This window comes from Jaculus jaculus, chromosome 4, assembly GCF_020740685.1.
Source record: "Jaculus jaculus isolate mJacJac1 chromosome 4, mJacJac1.mat.Y.cur, whole genome shotgun sequence".
NCBI classification, from domain to species: Eukaryota; Metazoa; Chordata; class Mammalia; order Rodentia; family Dipodidae; genus Jaculus; species Jaculus jaculus.
In genome coordinates, this window is record NC_059105.1 from 66241703 (window position 1) to 66265128 (window position 23426).

Consider the following 23426-nt stretch of genomic DNA (forward strand, 5'->3'; position numbering starts at 1 on the left):
CTCTCATTAGATTTGCTGCTGGGACCTCAAAGCCTGTAGAAAAGCTGTTTTACAGACTAGCTTATAGCCAATTCACACTAGACAACCTCCTTGGGACTGTTGCAAACATGGTTTCATATGCACTCACTAGGCAACTTGTCCGCCTCGCTTTTTGCTTGGGTGCAAAGGTGAGGTCTGCTACTCCACTGTGAGTAGTGGCCCTTCCCAGCACCTCACATAATGCACCTCACATAATGCATCATGACCAATGTGCTGGAAATTATAGAATTAAGTGAGCAGATTTATACTCATGCTAGCTAAGATTCTGATTATTCCCCGATAGCTCAACTTCCAACCATTAAAGAGTTCTCAAATTGTGGTCTCAAATGACAGCTCTAACAAAGCAGGTGACCTGAAGGTTTTTTTCCAAAGTGTCAGGTACTTGGGGTTTGGGGAGGGAAGAGATACCCCATGGTTCTCTCAAGTCCACAGTGACTGGGGAAGTCAGGGCAGGGGCGCTCTGGGTGTCAGGGGCACAGTCAGAGCAAAGAGGTCTTGCGTTCCCGACACCTGTGCAGCCTCTGGGTGCAGGGCTCTCCAGACAAGCTCCTGTGCAGTAAATCTACCCCCCCATGGAGGAAGGGAGCCCGGCAAGGCAGTGCTAGGTAGGAGCAGATGACCCTCTGGAAAGTTCACGGAAATAAGGTAGTACAGGCGCTGGGAAAAAGGCAGCGTGGTTGGATAAGGTAGCATAGTGGTTAGAGCCTTTCTGCTTGGGGCTGGGGCAAATTCCTCAGTGCTCTTGGGAGAAACCGGCCCCTCAGGCCCCAGCATCAGAGACCAGCAGGCGCTGCTGCTGGAAGGGAGCCGTCAGCACCTCCAGTCAGTTGGGAAGGAAAGACACGTGAGGCACATGGGTTTTGCTCAGAAGCCTCAGTATGTGGTCTGCGAAAGGGTTTTGAAGCCATCTCCTCCTCTCGAAATCATAGTCCTGTGAGGATGGGTGCTTCTAACCCTATGTGGAGGCCCTTGGCCGTGTCTGGCTAGTGGGCAGGGAGTTCTGCTGTGCCCAGGCCTATGTCAACTGACACTCTCTGGAACTGTCTGCCTCTTCAGTAGGGTGGCCAGCCTTGGGGTGGAAGTTGGGAGCTGGCCCTTGGGCTAGGACAAGGCATATAGATTTCATTTCTCCTTCCCTCTGGCTCTTTATATCAAGGAAGAGAGTCAGAGCCCTTCTCTTGGCCTGGCTCTCTTGTCTGAAGCTTCCAAAATTCAGACTTGGAAGGATACAGCACATGTTCCAATCCTTTAGTCCATCAGAATGTTGGGGGGCTTAAGGCCTGTGAGGGACTACTAACAACTTCACTCTCTTTCAGTGACTATTCTCATACAGAACTTCCTAAGAAAGCTGGGGTGACTTTTCAAGTAGAATTCAGCCTTCCCACCACCCTCTTTTCCCTTAGTCCTAAATAGTCTTTCTCACTCAAAGTCTGTCTGGCCAGCTTGATTGAGAGACAACTTACTGTGGTAGAAAGATGTGATAAGGCTTTGATATGAAGGAGCTCTTCATAAATAATCTCTAAGTCATCCACAGTTCTCTGTCCAGGTCTATAGGAATAAAGCAAAATATGAACAACGTCATCAGTAAAGCTTTAGATAGAACCCTAATCAATAATGAAAAATCTTGTCTCTTAATCGTCAGGGACAATTGGTTGAATCAACTTGGTAAGTCAGCTGCCACTGTTGCTTTGAGTTATATTCTGTGCTTTTCCCAAAGGACTCAAATATGCAATGATTTTTACCTGGCCCTGAGGAGGAATGGACACGAGACGAGACTAAGATAAATATAGTAGCCAGACGTGGTGGCACATGCCTTTAACCCCAGGACTCCGGAGACCGAAGTCAGAGGATTATTGTGAGTTTGAGGCCACTACTGGGCTAGAGTAAGACCCTACCTCATAAAAAAAAAGATAACTATAGTACTCCTGAGATTTCAGAGAGGGAAAGTGGAGGTGGGTATATGTCTATGAAACTCTGTTCCATGGGATACCATTGTCCACAAGAGGTTAACTAGTTTGTATAACAATATTTAATTTCAAAGCTCAGTATAAAACTAGTACCTAGTAATATATCTTTAAAGAATGGAATAACATGACATTTTAAACATGGGATGATTGAGTGAATTCCTAATCACATTTTGTGTCTATAATTATTTTGGAATCAACAGTAGCCATTTAATTCTATGAATGATGAGATATGATTGGTCAGTAATATGAAATTTTTAAAAATGTTTTCATTTACCTGAGAGAGAAAGAAAGAATGGGCATACCAGAGTCTCTTGTTCCTCAAATGAATTCCAGATGCATGCACTACTTTGTGCATCTGGCTTTACATGGGCACTGGGGAATCAAACTCAGGCTGGTATGCTTTGAGCCATCTCCCTAGCCTAGTAATATAAGTTTTAAAATTATTCTTTGTGATATAAGCAACCATACCTAGGGCTGGAGAGATTACTTAGTGGTTAAGGTGCTTGCCTACGAAGCCTAAGGGACCAGGTTCAATTCCCCAGTACAATACCCACATAAGCCAAATGCACAAGGTGGTGCATGCATCTAGAGTTTGTTTGCAGTAGCTAGAGGCCCTGGAATGCTCATTCTCTCTCTCTTTCCCTCTCCCTCTCAGCCTCTTTCTCTTTTACTCTCAAATAAATAAATAAGTGCAATACAATAAAATAAAAAAGAAACCCTAATTAATATGTGTTTTGAAATTTACATGCAGGTTATTAATGCTGAAAGGGCTAGGAAATCAACAGAGATGATCTATATGTTGGTAGACAGGCTGACTTTACTCTAGCTAATTAGTAGTCATGAACATTACTTATTACATAGCCATTGATCTATTTTGTCCTAAAATTTCAGCAACTTACGGCATGATTTAATGTCATTTTATATTAAACATTTGATCTGTAATGAGTTACTGGTGGTATTCCATCACTACATTGTAATTTAAACTGATTCTCATTTGCATAAACTTGAAAGGGGTTAGTACTAAGTAGAACACTGGGTTTAGAGTGTAAAGATAAGTTTTTGTAAAAAAAAAATATTTATTTGAAAGTCGGGGGGGGGAGGAGGGAGAGAGAATGGGCATACTAATGCCTCCTGCCACTGCAAATGAACTCCAAATGCATGTGCCACTTTGTGCATCTGGCTTTACATGGGTACTGGGAAATGGAACCCAGGCCATTAGGCTTTGCAAGCAAGTGCCTTAATAGCTGAGCTATCTTTCCAGCCCCTCTAAAGCCAGATTCTAACCTCAGGCCACCACTCGCCAGCCCTCTGATATCAGAGCCTTTGTCTCATTTGTAAATGAGATGATCCCTTCCTGAGAAAGTTGTGACATTTGAAGGAAACTGTGAACTTAATGCGCTTACATATTTATCTCTGTGTGTAAGTGAAAGACAAAACTCCGGCAAAAGTGCTATTCAAAACTCAAACCCGGGCTGGAGAGATGGCTTAGGGATTAAGGTGCTTGTCTGCAAAGCCTAAGGACTCATGTTCGACTCTCCAGGCCCCACATAAGCCAGATACATAAGATGACACAAGTGTGCAAGGTTGCACATACGCACAGGTGGTGCGTGTGTCTGGGGTTCAATTGCAGAGGCTGGAGGCCTTGGTGTACCAATTCTCTCCCTCCCTCCCTCCTTCTCTCTCTCTCTCTCTCTCTCTCTCTCTCTCTCTCTCTCTCTCTCTCTCACACACACACACACACACACACACACACAAATAAAGGCCAGACTGTTGGGCTTACCACAAAAAAATTTAAAAAATTCAAACCCACGCATAGGAAGCACAATGAACTTACAACAGGATAATATTCCGGCAATTTACATCTTGAACTTAAGTGAATTACCGAGTGGTCAGAATGGATGGCAAATAGTCTAAAAACATTCGCTGGATTAAATTAAATTAAACACATTATCACATGGGGAAGATGACTTATCTCGTAGGAGCTAACTGGAGGGGAAAATGCATAGCTTACGTACTACTTTCACTTTCACGAGGACAGCTTTGGCAGAAACAAAGGAATACTACGCCCTTCCTCAACGGAGGATCTATTTCTTAATCCTAACTGAACAAAGACAGACACCAAATCCATGACCTGGAGATGCCACCTGTGCTTACCTCCCACTAAGGCTCACCACTGAGGGACACGGTGGCACACCAATCTAGTGCTTAGTGGTGGCACCTAGAAAGCATGGGACCCAGAAAGACACTGAAGAAAAGCAGTGGCCACAGGGGGCTCCAAAGGAGCCAGGCCTTCTTAGCAAGACGCCTAATCTACTACTTGACTTAGACATGGGAGTTTGGAAACCAGGACCCTTGGGGATTTAAAAGTCAATCAAGTCACCTCTCTCCATCTCCCACCATAGGAGCAGCTATGGATAGAGCGTCAGGTAGGTGTAAGAGGATTGCAGCTCTTCAGCACAAGAGCAACCCTGCTGTTCATGCTACTTGACATTGACATCAGCTGAAAATAGCCCCGAATGCTCCTAGATACTTGGCAAAAAGAAAACCAGTCACCTCGTCTCCTTCTCACCTGGAGAAGTAGGCTGGGATGGAGGAGGGGGAAATCCAGTATGGAAAAGAATGGCTTACAATTCAGCTCAAAAGGCCTTTACACATTTAACGTTGGAATTTTAGGACCAGACCTCTGTGTGTTTAGGAGTGCTTATAGACTATTAGCAAGAAATTCATATTGCTCAATTCATAGATTTTTTTTTTTAAAGTACAGTCTTGAGAATCTGCAAATCTCATCAAAGTCAAAATAATTACATTTCACCTAGGATTTAAAACACGATGAACCGACAGATTTTCAATGCAATACACTCAAAATTTGACACTGTACTGAGCCATTCAAGTTAGGCTCAGGATCTACATGGAAGTGACGGGGGAAGAGAGCTAAAGATGGCCACATTCAATCTATTTTTGAAACATCACTCAGCCTCTCCACTGTCCCACACCACACAGCTCCCTTCCCCTTGCTACTAGCCCTCCCTGCCCTTCCTGCTTCCTAAGCTTTTTCCCTCCATGTCTGTCCTTATGTCTGCCTCTCACATTGGGCTCAGCCACCAACGATGTGTTCAACCCTTACTCTCTGAGGAAATCCCAACTTGTACCTATTTAGCTATGAGCCCTAATTCTTCATCTCTAGGCAACACTCTCTCCTGATCTCCAGTGGCTTCCTGACCCTCTCTTCCCAGTAACTGGTAAGTACCCTGCATCTGGAAACACGCCCATCAGTATTACAAGGGGCTCTTTAAAAACATGGTGTTGAATTAATTTTCTAGATTTCATCTCTCTCCCCTAATTTCACACCCTGACAGCCATGTTGCCTGCTCCATACCTTTCCAAATACACCATGCCTTTTCATGTCTGCAGTGCCCCTCTCAGGGTGGGATACTTTTTCTGCCTCAAGTCCAGCTGAGACATTACCCCTGCTAGGTAAAATGGGCTCGCCAAACCTCGTCTTTCTATGGCACACAGCACTATTGGCATGGTAATTTAGAACATGTGCTGACTAATGTTATTTGCTTAACCAGTCCTAATTCTAGACTGTTCAACTGAAGAGAAGCAGAAACAAACTGCATAGTATGGTAGAAACTGGCTTTGAGGTCCAAATAATCCACTTTCTAGTGCCTAGCTGGTCTAATGGCTCATGTTAGCATCTATAAAATAGGAATCCTTAGTGAGGTTCTTGTAAAGGTCCAATGAGTGAATGTGTATGAAACAAACATGCATACCAAAAATGTAACATAAACGCCAGGTGGCATGCCTATCAGGGCAGGTCTATATCTAGAGATGAGCACAGGAGTTCTTAGAGTTTATGCTGAATTCAGGGGTGACATCAGCAGTACTCCTGGACCAGTTCTTGCTTGGTGGTCTGAGGGAAGTAGAAGATTATGCTCTGTTATCTTCCTGCTGAGGGTCAATAACACAAGGTATCCAGGCACATTTCATTTTGATTTGTACTCAGAGTAGTTACAGTTATTCTTCCTTATCTGTGTTTTTGCTATGTGTGGCTTCATATGCCTGCAGTCAACTGAAGTCCAAAATTATTAGATGGAAAATTCCAGAAATAAATGATTTATAATTTCAAATAACTTCTAAATATCTTATGTTTATTTATTTATTTGAGAGAGAGAGAGAAAGGAAGATGCAGATAGAGAATGGGTGTGCCAAGGCCTCCAGCCACTGCAAACAAGCTCCAGATGCATGCACCACCTGGTGTATCTGGCTTATGTGGGTACTGGGGAATTAAACCTGGGTCCTTAGAGATTTTCAGGCAAGTGCCTTAACTACTAAGACATCCTTTCAGCCCTTAAATAACTTTTATTACAGTAGGTTATTGTAATTGTTCTATTTTAGTAGTAGTATTGGTCTTAATTCCTAATCTATAAACCAAATCTTCTGATAGATATGTGTTCTCAATGAAAAGCACAGTATATACATAGTGTTGGGTACCATATTCAATGTCAAATATCCATGGGACATCTTAGGACATACCTTTTGAAAAAGAGATTGTGGGATGAAAATAACTAACCTCTTACTTCAAGTCCCACAAATGATAGAAAAGACAACTTTTTGAGGATTATGGATTTACTTATGCTGTTGCAGTTATCCTATGTTAAGGGTAGTGGGGTCTGGACAGAGGTGACCAGCCAAAGCCAACCAGTGGTACCCTGTTGGGCAGATTTTTGTTGGTCATGTGATGGATTTGATAGAAAACAAGCTGGCTGGGTGTTATCTGACAGCAATGTGAACCTGACTGCAACAGAGCACCACAGTCCAACACCTACAGACAACCCAGGAGAGAGACAGCAGCACAGAGGACATGAATGGGTTATCAGAAAAGTTCATCAAAGGGCTGGAGAGATGGCTTAGCGGTTAAGCGCTTGCCTGTGAAGCCTAAGGACCCCGGTTCCAGGCTCGGTTCCCCAGGTCCCACGTTAGCCAGATGCACAAGGGGGCGCACACGTCTGGAGTTCTTTTGCAGAGGCTGGAAGCCCTAGCGGGCCCATTCTCTCTCTCTCCCTCTATCTGTCTTTCTCTCTGTGTCTGTCGCTCTCAAATAAATAAATTTAAAAAAAAGAAAAGTTCGTCAAAGCCCCCTCCTTGTGACCACTTCACACCCACGCCTACCACACTGAGCAGGGATCAGTGGTAGAATTACTGCCAAGAGAAACCTGGCCTATACTCTAAGACAATATCCAGGAAGGACTCTCAGGGGAGATGTTAGAGACTGAGAGATCAGAACAGAATGAGTGGAAACCCTGGACTTAGGAAATGTACAGTAGAGAAAGGGACAGTGACTCTCCTAGGAAGGAAGCACACAGAATGGTTCCATGCCTAGGAAATCTTCTTTATCTTAGAAACAGAGCTGGATCCTGCCTGGGAATAAGTGTGGCAGAAGGGAAGTCCCTATAGCATTCAGGGGTGGCTCTCTTGGGAATACTACTGCCATATCTGTGTGGCAAACTGCCCCATCCCTGTCACCCCCTTATAAACAAACCAACCCAAAGAAATAAAGACTTCCACAGGGACTCATGAGATGACAAGAGAAAAACCATGGTGGCCCTTTCAAATGGAATGAATAACGTCTACAAACAGGTCAGCCTCTGAGCCTTAAACAACATTCCAAATGAAAGGCAAAAAGGACAACATGCCAGTAACAAAAAATCCCACCCTGTGGTCTGAAGTGCCGCAATGAAATGACAGGGTGCGACGCTGCCATTTGGCAGTCTACCCAGGCAGTCACAAGCTTTTGCTCCTGTTTACAGCCAATGTTTTAATGAGGTGAGAGAAGTCAGGGCTGCAAGGTGTGAAGAGACTTACTTTAAAAAAATGAGCCCATTCACAATTCACAAAGTGACAAAAAACATTCATGAGAGGTTTGCCTGGGAGTCACGGCCCTGTCCCTCAGGGGTTTCAGCATGTCCTAAGGATTGACAGTTGTGGTGAATCCTGGGAAGGAGGCCAGATGGATCAAAAGTCAGTCTAGCCAACCTGTGACCACCCAAGCCAATCAAAACGTGAGCCCCTCTCCAAGACAGAGGGCATCTTAGCATTTGCGACACGAGTGATAGCAACAAGCCAGGCTTCAACTGAGGCCACTGGCTCAGGGCCGCTGTGCCATCTAGTGTCTTCAGGAAGGTGCACCTCTTCCCTCTCCCTTCAGTCGGAGGTTCTCCCTTGATCTACCTCCAGCCCTCAAAGAGCACCTGGGACTATCTAAAACTAAGCATTACTCACCACAATCAGTGAACAAAGTCCCATTTTAAAAGCGGGTTTCTCATGGCAAACAGTGGCATCAAGCACCTTTCACGCTTTGGTCTTTACGGAGTGACAAGTTTAAAATGGAGACGAGATGCTACAAATCGGCCCCCAGCCTGTTCAAACAGTAATGAAAGGGTCCCAAGGACTAAAGGCAATTTGGCTTTCAAGAGGAAAGGGACCCGGGTCTGAGCAGGAGGAGATAACTCCCACGAACCTTCATAAGAGGAACCTACAAGGCTGGGGAAGTGAATTGACTCTCTGGCCGCTCTGAGTGGCAGCCGGTGAATGTACCTGGTCTTTACTTGTCCTTCTCCAGATGTCACAGGGAGAGATGTTAGGCATCCCTACTTTACAAATCTGCGTGGTGCCACATTGATGTGGATTTATCGGATCCCGCTGTGGAAAGGCCTAGTTTCTGCAGGGGCTGCATTCTGGCAGCAGCGTCTAGTAACAGACAAGATAATAAATGGGGATGGATGGGAAAGCAGTCTCTGCATTAAAGGCCGGGAGGGCCCGGGTGATAGTGGGAGCTGCTGGTAAGTACCGTTTCATCAGGGAATTTATCAAGGTCAGAGATGGATCTCCTCAGTTCTTGGGATGTAGGTAAAATCCGGGATTCACAGAGCTGCCAAGTTGCACATTGGCATGACCAAGGGTAAAATATATAGTCTAGAAAGCAAATGACTAGATTCTGGTAGACCTGTCACTGAGCAGCCCCTGGTATACAAGGAAGTATGCAGAGAAGTCAACATTGTAAACACCTGTGTAAGTCATGATCAAGTTCATTTTTTAGAAAAAAAATGCTGTATTTACCTTGTTGGGAGGGAGTACTTTATTTCTGATATAACACTTTGCCTCTACCCACCTGATACTTGTACTTGTAAATCACTTCTTAAACTCATTTCCTAATAGTCTTCCACTCCCTTGAAGGAAAGTATGTTTGGGTTCTGCACCTGTACCCCTTGATTATTAAGATATGTTTGGCTTTGTTTTGTTTTTCTTTGCTTTACCTCCCAGGACCCTGTTTCATAAATGCCAGGGACATTCCAGAGGCTTGCTGATTGACACTGAAGTGGCCTGCCCAGCTCTGTCCACTTGGCATCTGACCCGGCTACTGGCCCCTCACCTTATCTTTACCCCAGAAAGAACACTTTGAGGTGCAACTAGGTATTTTCCTTCTAATAGCAAAGCCTGTGCAATGGGACTGTTTGTTTCTCTGTGGAATTAGAAGTGAATGCCATCTACAACTGCAGAGAAGAGCAAAAGCTTTCTATCTGAGAAATGCCCATAAGCCAGGGGTCAGGCTTCCATGATCCAGACTCTAGGCTCTGAGTGATTTTAGGACACACCTGATTATGTTTAGGAACTGACTATGCCCAGCATTCTCCCAGAAAAGTGTCTTTTAAGGATACTCTAGAAGTTTAACGTTAAAGCTTTTTAAAAAACTACAGATATTTTTCTTTCTTTTGAAATACCCAAGCAGCAAGTGGAGAAGAACAAATGAATTTGGGTAGGGTCATATAAGAAAGCTCCTGCTCTGTCTTCGGTGTGAGCTGGATATGTAAAGTAGAAAATTCACACTTTTCTAGGAGGTGCTATCCGGATGTCTTATTACTTTTCCTTGCAAATTCTTCAATCAGGGACAAGCAGAATATCTTGTCCTCTTTTTATTTTTTTTCTTTTCATTCTAATCCAATAAGCCCACTAGAAAGGACAAACCTGAAGCAACTTTTCAGGAGAGGGAGGTAAAAACCACTTGGCACCCATTCAGATCAATTCCTTCTTCTGCACATAGTGGGTCACAATTCCCCCTACTAATTTACAGAGCTAGCCAGTGGTCCAAGGAGGTGACGGATGAGGCCATTCAAATAACAGTTACCAAATGTTGCCTCTGCTTCTAGCTGAGGATGGGGATGGAGTAAGGTGGACTCTTCCCAGGAGGTGGGTTGTCAATGGTTTCTTTCCATGTTACCTTGGGGCTGCTGTCCAGCTACTCCTCAAGACAGCTGCGGAACAAAATCAATTAATGATCCGAACTCAGGTGCCAGATTTTGCAAATGAAAAGATGGCATGAAATATCTGTGTTAAAATGTTCTGTTTACTTGAAGTCCCAATCTCACTGGGCATCTTGTGTTTACTCTGGCCACACTAATCATAAAGCGTTTCATTTCTGTGGAGTCAGTTTTGACAACTTAACGCAAACATAGCCATGTGGATTCTACTGTTGACAATACATGGTTCAGGACATAAGATAAACACACAAGCATTATAGGCTATGGAAACAACTCCTAGGAAAGAGCAATCTCCATTATTAGCATTACCTGTTATGTATTAGGGGCATATCTAGATCTCTCCCAAACTAAGACATCTTTCCCCTAAATTAGATAGTGGGGGGTGGGCAGATAGAGAGACTAGGCACATCAGGGCCTCTAGCCACTGCAAATGAACTCTAGACACAAACCACCCTGTGCATCTGGCCTTATGTGGTCACTGGGGAATAAAGCCTGGATCCTTTGGCTTTGTAGGCAAGTACCTTAACAGCTAAGCCATCTCTCGAGCCCTATACTCTTTATATATGGTAGTAATTTAATGAGTAGGTGCTATACTTGTATTCCAGATACATATAGTAGCAATTTAAGGAGATGAGGCTAGCCCATAATAATTACATTAAAGTCAGATTTCCATGACATCTTCCTTCACCAATGTTCAGAGCATAAACTCATGAGGCCATTCCATATCTCCTTAGAAGTGTGGCAGGTGGTAGAACGTTAAGATAGGAAGCACACAGGCTCCAGAGTTAGATGTGAGTAGAAGCCTGAGCCCAGCACTTTCTATCACCACAGACAAGTGACTTCACCGAAGCCTCTGATTTCGAATCTATAAATGGAAGTATATTCACTATCTCATAGTTTGTTGAATGAAAGAATTGAATCAAATAATTATTTAGCCCAGTGCCTAGCACAGATGCACTTACTAAATGGTGGCTATTACGGAATGCAGTTGCATCTGTGTTTGCATTTACAATCCCTTGGAAAACAGGGAGAGGGTAAGCAGGCATTATCAAATTCTTTTTATAACTTGTAATATTTGTCCCCTGGAGATGTCGTGTGAGTTAATGATAAATTGGTTAAGAATAGAATCCCAAGCTCTCGTACTTGATATTCCTTTCCATTTATTGAGTAGGCTCTTGGATCAAATGCAGGCATCTCAAATGCTGTCACTGAGTTCTCCAAATAGAATTCACTTTAATCTCATAAAATATCTAACTGTGTTTCTATCTCAAAATGTCTAACTGTGTGGCACATTGAGTCCGTTCTTTATGGTTAGGAGAAAAACTGACTTACTGTAAATCTGACCATATCATACCTCCCTCTGAAACTCTTCAGTGGAGCTTGAGGGGCTATAAAATACTGTCTGAGGTGCAGTAGAGGGCATAGTCAGCCCTCCTTAGTCTGACCTTGGCCTAACTCTCCAGGCACATCTACTAATGCTCCTAGTCTGGACACTCCCTCTGTGAATCAGCTTATTACGCCCTGCAGGAAATTTCACAGCATGATCTTGGTCCCAACCCTTCCCTGGTACTCTCTTTGTTCTGGGCAGAAGAATGCTAAACTAATAGCCTTTGTTGCTCTTAAGAAAAAGAGCTTGGGAATCAACCTAAACATTCATTCATCCCAAAATGAGCACATTAAGGAATATTCAGAGGAAAGACTGAATATCCTGTACCTCCTTAAATATCCTCCCAAAACATCATCCAATTAAGTGCAGAAAGACCCTGAAAACCATCAGAAACCTATGTACCAAAATGTTACTAGTAATTACATCTCTAGGATATATGATTGCAGGCACTATGCTCCCACTAGTTGCTGAATTTTCTATAACAGATTGATCTTAACAAGTGATTTAAAAACTTGAAATAATCTTACATTGAGGAACCCTAAACTATAAATAGACAATCAGACCCTCCTTTTCCCTGGATCTGAGGTGTAACAGCAGCAATCCAGCCAAGGCTGTCTGGGGCATGTAGCCTTGAGGGAAATGTGGTCTGTTACTTTTACAGAGGAGGAGGGGCAAATCCAAACCCAAGAAATGACCCACTGGGTAGAATCCTTTATTGCGGTACATTACATTTTGCAAGCCTTCTGTGAGGATACTGAATCTTTTCAGTAAAAACACAGAAGTTTTTCCATGCAGTGACAGAATAATATTCACAGCACAGTGCAGGCTTCCTCTTGCCTGACCATCGATTGAGAATGGTCTGCCTGGCTGGGAAACTTGTGACAGGTACCTACCATCAGAAAACCAAACCCTTGGTATGGCTGATTTTAGGTTGGCTAATCTGAGGTACTATGAGGGAATAAATCCTCCTATAATTATCAGGATTCAGATTTCACATCCTCCAAAACAGTTTGGACATATAAAGATCCCATTAAGACAAGTCCTGCTAATTGAGAGACTATATATAGCTCAAGTGCTCTCTGCAGCAAGTGACCTCCCCTGCCTCAGTGGGACAGGTTGGTATTAGTCTCCCCATGGGCTGAGGGACAACTCACGCACTTCCCACAGTGTTTGCTCACATCACTTGTTCCCATTCAACCCTATGCCCCATAGCACATGTAAAAAAAAATATATTAATTGATCACATAAAATAAAAGAATGCAGGTTTCTGAGTTTCAGACCCAATCAGAAGACTCCAGAAACCTTCCAATGTTTTCCTACATTATAATATGATAATTTCTCATGTTGTTTTCCCCCTCTTCTCAAGCTCAATGGATTTCTCCTCCTCAACCATTTAAACCCCCAGGTTTTTTTTGAGGGGGGGCATTCAGAAATGCTTCATTTCCCACAGATGGGACCTTCTAAAAGGTGAGCACAGTGTCTCACTTTTCAAGGAAAGAGGAACTAGAAAGCTTGCATGGCATGAACAGCCTGCTTCCGCGAAACCTCTCTCTATCCAGATGGCTTCAGGTTTACAATATTGTACTTACCTCACCATTCTCTGTTGTCTTACCAATGGTCTCCTACCCAAAGTACCTGCTGAGGTATAGCCAAAACGCACATTTCGACCAGGAAGGCTCTCTATTGTATCCACTTGCTGTAGAGCAACCTCTTGTTTTTTAGATTTTCAAACAAAGCAAAATCAAAACAATAAGCTCTGAGAGCTCATTTGATGGCCTTGTCTCAGAGCTTCCGTCAAACTGTCACTGTTCTATAGCATTTGGCCCTGACTGCCACCCAGGTCTGCACCTGAGCAACCAGGATAGGCATTGTGAGTCACTCTGCCTGCCACCAAATAGAAAGCTAATTTCACATGCAGAATGTATGTGGGTTTTTTTTTTTTTCTCCTTTCAATACCAATAGCAACAAGAGTGTGCCAAAAAATTTCCCCTAAGCTCTATTCTGTTTTTTAAACTACTGAACATTCTTTCATAGTTTGACAGTTAAAATGCTGCAGTTAATGTAATAAACAGAGAAATTCTCTAAGTAGCCTGTCAAAACAAGTGACACTTTTTTTTTTTTTTTGGCTAGCGAATCTCAGATTCAGAACAATGGGACTACCTTTCAAAGCAACATCTTCATTATACAATCACATTCTCAAAGTAATCTTCTCATCAAAGAATACTGTGATTTTTCATTTCCCAGTCATTATCAGAGTTTTGCAACCTCGCTGCCAGTGGTGGCTATTGTAAAATGCAGCTGTGCCAAGTTCAAAAGTCTTGACTCTGACGACTTGGAACCAATGCCTCACAATTTTTCTCAATGACTTGGCAGTTTGGGCAGCAAAAAGCCAAGCTTCCCAGGACCTGTGAACATGTCTAGTACAGAGCTTAGCCAGCACTTTCAAAGGCAGTGGAATGTGTAAGTTTTGATCAACTAAGCTTATTTTTATCCCTCTTAAAATAAAATGAAGTAGTAACCCCCAAATTATTAGATGATCAAAAAAAAAAAGGAGGTGTGTGTGTGTGTGCGCATAGCTTGAATGTCTGTCTGACAAAATTAGATTCCTCATTTTTTACTTTACTGTCTCTTAGGAGCTGCCAATCAAGCAGGGAAAAGATCCAAAAGCCTACGGAAGCATCAGCTCCATTCCAATGTTTGCCAAATTTTAAAAACTAAAGACGGTAACAAAATGTTCCAAAATCATACATCTTGGAATATCAATGAACTATGTACTTTAAAAAAATTTTTATTTCATCGTTCTGTTTCTCAAGATCCTCCTGCTTCAGCCTCTAGAGTACTGAGCTATACAGATACATGAGCTCATGCCCAGTTAAAACTTGAACTGACAGTGACCAACTAGAAGAGCAAAGGTTTGGACATATGATTCTCTGACAAGGTTTTGGGCTTCTAGGGTTCATGCAATGAATTGCTGCAGGGGGTCAAAGAAGAAAGAGCCTCTCTGCCTTTGTGGGGGGCTTAAGGGGAGCTGGGCATCAAATCCACATACTCACATGTACTAGGCAGGCTCTCTGCCACTTAGCTACATCCCAAACCCAGAGGATACCACTTGTGATAATTAAGAATGTTCACAGTTAAATAAAAAATAAATAAGTAAAAAACAAATCTTTTTAAAAGAATGTTTACATAATATAGCAAGCCCTTAGCAAATGCTTGTGCCTTTGTAATCTAATGTGGGAGTGCTTCTCTTGGATTATAACCTCCTCAATGGTAGCAATGATTATCTGATTTGATAAGAATGTTTTGATCATTTGATGATTTTACTTATTTTTATTCTTTTTTGTTTGTTTGTTTGTGTTTCTAGGAAGTCTCAGGGTGGCCTTAAGCTTACAGTGATCCTCCTACCTCTGCCTCCCAAGTGTTGTCTCACTCTAATCTAGGCTGACATGAATCTGACTCTGTAATTCAGGCTGCCTTCAAATTCTTGGTAATCCTCCTACCGCCATCCACTGAGTGCTGGGATTAAAGTCATGCACCACCATGCCTGGCTTATTTTATAATTTCTTTTTGAGATACATGTGCCCCACTGTGCATCTGGCTAACATGGGTCCTGGGGAACTGAGCCTCAAACTGGGGTCCTTGGGCTTCACAGGCAAGCGCTTCACTGCTAAGCCATCTCTCCAGCCCTATTTTATAATTTTTAATGTTTAAATTTTTTGATCTATTTGATAGTTGATTGAAAACATTGGTGAGACAATTTGGTCTTTCTGCCTTCTCTGAGTCAACCCAGGGCTAAGGTACCAGGGACTGCATACTCATTCATTCACCCACTCACTGACTCACTCAGCAAAGATTTATTGATCTTTAACCACAGGGCTAGGGACATGGCCTGACTATTCCATACTAGTTTAAATCCCCCCTTCCCCACCATCCATAGTCTATTGTGCCAACACACACATACACCACACACACACACACACACACACACACACACACACACACACTGGCACCTTGTTCATTGTTGGCTGCAATACAACTGTGATGAAATAATTGCATGCAGGTCTTACACGGCATGCCTTTCTGCTTACACAGAGCTCTGGGAGGGAGGAACAACACTTTTGTTTCATGCTTACCTTACTACCATAGCATTAGTATTGGACAGAGTTAGAAAATAAACGTGAATGAGGTTTGTGTTTGCTTCTAAGAGGCTCGCCGCTTCCAGCCCTGCTTCTCAGTTAGGGGCCTTGTTTCCAGGGCAGGTCTTTCCTTGATGGCACTCCTAGCTATGATGTGGGTTTAGCATCCATTGATCCTAAAGCCTCTGTCCAGTGAATGTCAGCAGCGTGGATGCATGCTCATAATTCTGACAACTGAGACACCCCCATATTTCCAAATGCTACCTGGGTCGGGGGGGGGGGGCTGCTTCACCCAGATTCAGAACTGTGGTTTGAATGAAGGTGGCCGCAAAGAAAATACTTGGAAGAGGATATATCCAGGAACAAATGAGAGACAAATGAGTCACGAGAGGTGGAGTCAGTCTGACTGAAAAGAAAGTCTAGTTTAGGATGGCATTATTCCTTTGAGTTCCTCTAGGGGACACTTGCGTACCCCATGATCCTTCAGGATAGACAGAGCACAAATTGTCTGGGCAGGTTTCTTGGACCCTACCCCTGCTTAGGTCAGCGCAGCCTGGCTTTTCTGTTTGATATTTTGGATTTTCCTATTAAATTTTTGTTTGAAGAAAGGGTTTTGAGACTAAAAGAGTTGAAAACCATGGTTCTAGAGTTAAGGATGGTGGTGCCAGCTGGGACAAGGAAAGGCCTTTGAAACACTCAGTGCAGGAGATTAAGACCCGGGAGAAAGTTTGGACAAAGGGGACATGGAATGACAAAAATGGCATGTATTAAAAAGCCTGTGTGGCATGGGGCATGGCCAGTGACAGGGATGGATCCCTGCAGGAGGAGATAAAGCTGCTCTCAGAGGCTATGGAGAGTTGGGCTGAGGGGCAGACCCTGGAGAAGTCAGTTTGTGGGGAAGTTGCTCAGTGCACATAGCCCACATGTAAAGCCTGCGATTTTGTCAAGACCTGATGATAACGGAAGGCTGGCCAAGCCAGTGACTCAGAGTCCACACGCAGAGCTGGCTGCCACTGGTTGCAGGGTGGAGGGCAATTTCATTTTTGCGTGGGGCTCCAAGCCAAGGGTCAAGCCGTCCCGACTGCAAAGGTTTCTCTGTGGATGGGGAGTGAGGCTGGACTTTGTATGCCCCATGGCAATTAGTAAGAAAACCCAGCATCTCACAGGGGCTTGATGTAATTTCCTTTCTGAAGTGATCTGATTAAACATGGCAAGGCCCTCCACGTCAGCAGGTAGGCAGTTGGCGCATGCAGCAGGATTCCGGCTGCCTCACTGTTGGCCTGGAGAGGCCCTGAAGGGGTTAAGGAGGCAGTGGGGTTTCATGAGAATGTGCAGGGCAGAATGGGGCAGCAGAGTGAGCTGACCGAAGGAACGCATGCATGCATGCATGCATGTACATGAGTGAATGCATACATATACACAGGCCCGGACGTGGGGGCTTTGTGCCTCATAATGTCTGTTCTCTGGCACCAGGAAGAAAGGGGCAACCTGGTGTACAAGCAGAGCAGTTTCTGTTTGTCATTGGTCAAAGGTCGTTTAATCTGGGGCTCCAGTTAGACATCCTGAGCTAAAGATCTCTATGGTACTAACTCACGTGGAGTGGGAAGACGAGGTATTTGGACCCAGAAGAAAATAAAATAGAGACAAACCCCGCAGCAGCGTCACCCCCTCCGTGCCTCTCCTTCGGCCCCTTGGGGAAGGCCAGGGTTTTTGTCACCAGCCTTGCGTCCCTCCCCCGAGGCCACAGTGGCAGCCGGTGTGTCCCCCGGCTCTCACTCACGGTTTGCGCAGGATCATCCTCATGTGGGCGTCAGGGCCCATCTGCGACAGCAGCAACATGGTGTCCTGGAGTTCCTCCTCACACTCCTTCTTCTCCTCCTCGGTAGGCAAAGGGGCATCCTCATGCTCGTCATCCAGAAATCGATAAAATAAATATTTGTCTTGGAAATGGTGCTCCTGATCCACTGTGGGGAACATGGCAGCAAGGGTCAGCCAGGGCTCGAAGCTCTCCCCCCCAGCAGCAGTGCTCCCCAGGAGCCAGGGTGGCCCGGGCGCGCGGGACAGCCAAGGGGCTGCGGCAGCTGGGAGAGTCCCTGCCCTTCACACTGAGCCTGGCCCAGGCGGGGCAGCTGGAAGCCGGGCTGCAGAGGCTGCAGTCATGCTAGCTGGGGTCTCCAGGACCCGCCCGTCTGGGCCTCCGTGGGACACCCTCTGAGCTCCTGCCAACTTTTGCCAGTACCAGTATGCTGACCCACAATAATTGCTCTGGTGACATTTTTTTTTTTTTTAGGTTGTGAGGCATGCGTCCCAGGTCGGAAAACAAACTGTAGATAGAGCTGCAAAAGGGATTGTAAGGGTTCAGTCTAAGGAGAAAAGCTCTTTGGCCAGGGTCAGACTTGAGGTTTTCTTTCTATAGGTCTTGTTTATAAACATTTCTATTTCCACTTTGAGAAAAACCTAGAAGACATTTAGTTATATAAGCAAAGCTAATCAGACCAAGCTTCTAGGTTATGCACTCTGAAAAGGAATTTGTAATTGTCTTTGAGGTTTGACTTTTTTTTTTTTTTTTTTTAGGTAAGGTCTCACTCTAGCCCAGCCTGAATTGGAATTCACTATGTGGCCTCAGGGTGGCCTCGGACTCATGGACATCCTCCTACCTCTGCCTCTTGAGTGCTGGGATTAAAGGCATGTACAGCCCGGCCAAGGTTTGACGTTTTAAAAAGTATATTTTATTTATTTGGGGGGGGGGAGAGGGAGAGAGGGAGAAAATGGCAGATAGAGAGAATAGGGACTGGAGAGATTGGTAATTGAAATGCTTGCCTGCAAAGCCTAATGGCCAACGTAAAGCCAAACGCACAAAGTGGCACATGTGTCTGGGGTTTGTTTGCAGTGGCTGGAATCCACTTCTTTTCTTTTTTTGTAAAAGTAGTTTTATTTATTTATTTGTAAGGAGATAGATAGATAGATAGATGGATGGATGGGGAGAGAGAGAGAGAGAGAATGAGAATGGGCATGCCAGGACCTCTAGCTGCTGTAAACAAACTCCAGATACATGTGCCTCTTTGTGCATCTGGCTTACATGGGTCCTTGGGAATCAGGTCTAGGTTGTTAGGCATTGTAGGCAAGTGCTTTAACAACTAAGTCATCTCTCCAGCCCTTCCCCAGTTTGACTTTACTTTAATTTAATTCTATTTTTTTTTATTAGTTTTGTACTCAGTGTATACCGTCAAGTTGGTATCATCGTTAGTCTCCTCCCTGTTCTCCCATCCTCTGCAGGGACCCTCCTTGTTGGGGAATATCCCCAACTTTTAAAAGCTACTTCCTCTTTTTTCAAAGCTGGGGGGTCAAACCTTAGGACCTTAAGCACCCTAGTCACATGGTTTTCCAACGAACTACATCTGCAGGCTTCATCTTGTTAGTGTAAGATTTAGACCATTGTTACACAGAGATAATGAACTTGACTTGAGATCCTTCATCTAAATGCCTGAAACCCATTTAGCTTCTGGGTAGGATATAGCAGAAATACTCTCAAAGGATAAAGAGAAGTGGTAGACCCTTGGGTCAGGAAGGACAGTAGCAGCTTGTTGCAATACAACGTGCTCAGAATCCCAAGCCTGCTCAGTCAGAAGCACATTATTATATTATTAAATATTTTATTTATTTAGGAGAGGAGGGGGAGAGAGAATGGGTATGCCAAGGCCTCTAGCCACTACAAATGAACCCCAGACACATGCACCACTTTGTGCAGTTGGCTTTTGTGGGTTTTTGTGGAGTCTGGGTCCTTAGGCTTCGTAGGCAAATGCCTTAACCGCTAAGCCATCTCTCCAGCCCAGAAGCTATATTTATTGAGGGTCCCAGGTGATTGGTATGTGCATTAAAGTCTGAGAAACACCAGGCAAAACCATTCCTAGGTTTCCAGGTGTTGGCGAATGAAATGGATGATTTCAGCAGTCTTACATAAATGGAACGAGCAGTTTGTCAATGGTTGCGCCCCAGTCCTGAATAACTGCTCTATTCAGTGTGTGTCACTGCAGAGCACATTCCTGATTGTAAATATGGTCATTCTGTGGGGATACAAATTGGCTCTCCCAGACTGCCGTGCAGCGAACAGGCAGCTTTTGAATTCATTACTTATGCTCATGCCATCAGCCCAGCCACACATTTCATTGTTCCGCATCCTGGCCCTGCATCAGGATGCTCTGCAGTGCAGGGAGTCTAATCACACTATCAATGAACCGTGAATGCAAACTAATAAACATAATTGGAACTGATGCACTCTGGTTGCAATTTTATTTTCCTTTCCTTCGCTTTCAGAAGTTAGGAAGGTTCAATGGCGGAACACAGCAATCAATAGCTTCCACTCACAGCATTTGTATTGTTAAATGAAGATGCTAGCGTGGTGGTCCCTTAGAGGGATCATAATTCTTTCTTGCCCTTTTGGGAATTCAGCAATAGCTTACGTAGGAAAATGCATTTAGCATGTCCCAAGCGTTTTCTAGGGCCTGTGGCTAATCTTACCGTGGTTGAGGACGCCATCTTCCAACAGGACTTGCCACATGCCGATAGCTTGAGTCCGGGAGTGGACACATGGTGTCTGTTGCATTATCCAGTCCACCAGTTCGGTGCCGACACAGCATTGTCTAAAGGAGATAGGACACACAGGATGGGAAAGTCACCCTTTTGCAGAGAGAGAATAGCTGATGGTTTTTTGAGAAGGGAACCTTGAAAGAGCGTGGTACCTTCTGCCATTAGAGTTAGCAAGGCAAGGACTTTATCACAGGACAGCCATAGTCTCTCAAGCCAATAAAACCTTTCAGCTCAGAAATAAGAGTCAAACATGGCAATGGAAGTCAAAGAGCATTCTAATTCATAGCACGGGGGGAGCTCAAAGGACTGCTAGACAGGGAGCAGTGTCTGGCAAGCCAAGCTTTGCCACTGTAAGCTGGACCTAGAAAAATATATTTAAGGGTGAGGGCTGGAGAGATGGCTTAGTGGTTAAGGCACTTGTCTGCAAAGCCTAGGGACCCATGTTTGACTTTCCCAGATCCCACATAAACTGATCCCATGTCAGCCAGACACACAAGGCGATGCATGTACAAGGTTGCCCATGTGCATAAGGTGGTGCGTGCGTCTGTAGTTCAATTACAGTGGCTGGAGGCCCTGGCATGCCAATTCTTTCTCTCTCTCGCTCTTGATCTTTCTCATTAAAAAAAAAAAAAAAAAAAAAAGCCAATCTGTTGGGCTTGTCTCAAAAAAAAAAAAAAAAAAAAAAGAAAGAAAGAAAGAAAAAATCTCAGGGTGAAATTAAGGCAAAGCCACATACTGACTTCCTTCACCTGAGCCTTGTGCAGAAGGAGTCAATGTTGGTGGGGCACTTGGAGACACACCATGAAAGACCCTGTGCAAAAAACAAAATTATATAGCACATTCTATTTTCAAGTAATACCACTGACCTCCCTCAGAGGGATGTTGGGAGAAACAAGCAATGGGTGATGCAAATCTCTCTGGAAAAAGTTATGTGTAATGAGCATTAGCACTTCTGCTGAGCTTGTCATCTAACAGACCCCAGTGCTTTCTGTACATCCCCATGTGAACCCCTCAGCTGCCCCTTGGTGGTAGGTCAATCTGCGTGGGCAGACTACATGTGTTATACATATTAGGCAACATTGAAACCTTAAATAGGATGAGAGAATAGGGCAGGTGTTCCTGGTTATGACCATACAAGGAAAAGTCCTTGGGAAGGGTCCCCAGGGACAGTGGAACAGGGCAGGGAGCCCCAAAGCAGCTGGCTGCTTGCAGCTGGGACTGAGTCATTGGTGGCCTCCCTTTGCATGCCAAGGATGGCACCACGTCTGGGTATAAGCCTGGGGAACTGGGTTGAGCTTTGCCATGTAAAATGAAGTAGATTCCTTGTCCTGGGCCACTTTGGGAAGAATCTGGAACTGGGAGAAGAGCAGAGATACACACACCACCAGGTGGGCTACTCATTAGCTACACAATTCTGGCCAGACCACTGATTCTGTTTCCTCCTCTATAAGGGAAAAGAGGGACCAGAGGTGTCTTCAGAAGCCTTCTCCAATTTGTCTTTTAGGATCTCTGAAATCTATCAGGGCTCCTGGGACGTGCTGCCCTTGACCCAGGATACATCACAGGGAGGACTGCTGAGAAGGCTGCAGCCACGGATCTTCCAGAACTGCCCTCATTCTAGTCCACACCCGTCTCTTAGAGCCTTAAAAGGTAGAGGGCCTGTTTACTCATTCTGAACCAAACATAGAACCTGTCAAAGATATTTCTTGTCTAATTGGGGCATTTGTCAATAGGAAAAGTTTCATAAAGGTGAAGAAATCAACTCCATTTGGCTTTTAATTCAGCGATTGGCCTTTAAAAAATAGCAGAGCACAAGGCCTGGAGATGATCCCAGAGCTTCTGCATGCCCATGGCGGGGACAGGAACTTTGTCGTCAGAATATGGAACAGGGGCACGGAACTGTCACTTGTGGCCTCTGGAGTCACTAGCCATCCTTTCTATTAACGAGCCCTGGAAAACGTCCAGCATAGCAGTCACCAGGAGTGGCACTGAGTGCAGAGAGCCTTTAATCCCCTTATATTGCGGCCATCATCTAATGGGATGAGGAGAAGCGGAGAGAGTGAAAGAGTTTTCAAGTATAAGATCTTGGACAAGAACTCAATATGCACTGCAGAAAAAAAAAAAAAAATCCTGACCCTGGCTTCCAGTGGAGTATAGTGGTCATTACTGACAGATCATCAGTTTGTGTCATAGGGTGTGGAACAGACATAACACCTAAATTTCAGGGGCTTATAAATCTCAGCACTATGGAGCAAGACGGAGATTATGGTGTCTGACTCCTCGTTTCCATTATCTGTCACCAAACACGATGGACTTAATGGAATTTCCCCAACGCAAGTCAATAGTCGGGGAAGCGTACTCACATCTTAAGTTCAGAGAAAAATAAAATAAAAACTTTTAAAGGATACCTTATCCATGCAAGGTTTCTAGATCCACTGGAAGAGTTAAAGAGGCTGAAATTTGGGAACCCGACACACATGGGTTTTTGTTTTGTTTGAGTTGTTTTTGAGCTTTACTTTCCTTAAAATTATAAAAGTATGTACCAGCCACAGATTCCAGAAAGAATCAACTTCCAGAGTTGGAGCAAAAGACATATGAATGTAATTGTTGACAAGAGTAGCTAGTGAAAACATAACAAGGCCCACCTAACTGCTCTGACCTAAAAGAAGGCTGTTTCCTAAGAGGAATGGCTGCTTAAGTCTAAGGCACTTCTAAATCCTGTCCTTTCCAAAATTCTACCAAGAAGGGGTCAACCTCAACAGCCAGGACTTCCAGTTTTGGTCTTATAACACATTCACAGTAAATCCAAGCCAAAGGATACGAGTTTGCCTATCGTGTAGAAACAGTGATACAAGGCTTTGTGACGTCTTTGCACCTCTGGCTTTGACAGAGAATGGATGCTGACTATATGGAAAGGTTGTGAACCAAATACTGTTTCATGGGTTCCATCGTAGTTGGTTGGCACTAGAAAGATATGCACCCACAGTAACTT

General features: G+C 44.2%; 1 protein-coding gene across 6 annotated transcripts in view; it reads right to left on the minus strand.

The window, feature by feature from the left end:
• The window catches only part of Rapgef4 (Rap guanine nucleotide exchange factor 4), a 336159-nt gene that overhangs the window by 73626 nt on the left and 239107 nt on the right, over positions 1-23426 (minus strand). For all 6 annotated transcript variants that reach the window (XM_045147499.1, XM_045147498.1, XM_004660336.2 and 3 more), the window contains 3 exons: positions 20366-20487; positions 17628-17811; positions 1503-1587 (listed from right to left, as the gene is read on the minus strand). In XM_045147499.1, the coding sequence (XP_045003434.1) occupies positions 1503-1587; positions 17628-17811; positions 20366-20487 (391 nt within the window). The remainder of the gene's footprint in view (positions 1-1502; positions 1588-17627; positions 17812-20365; positions 20488-23426) is intronic.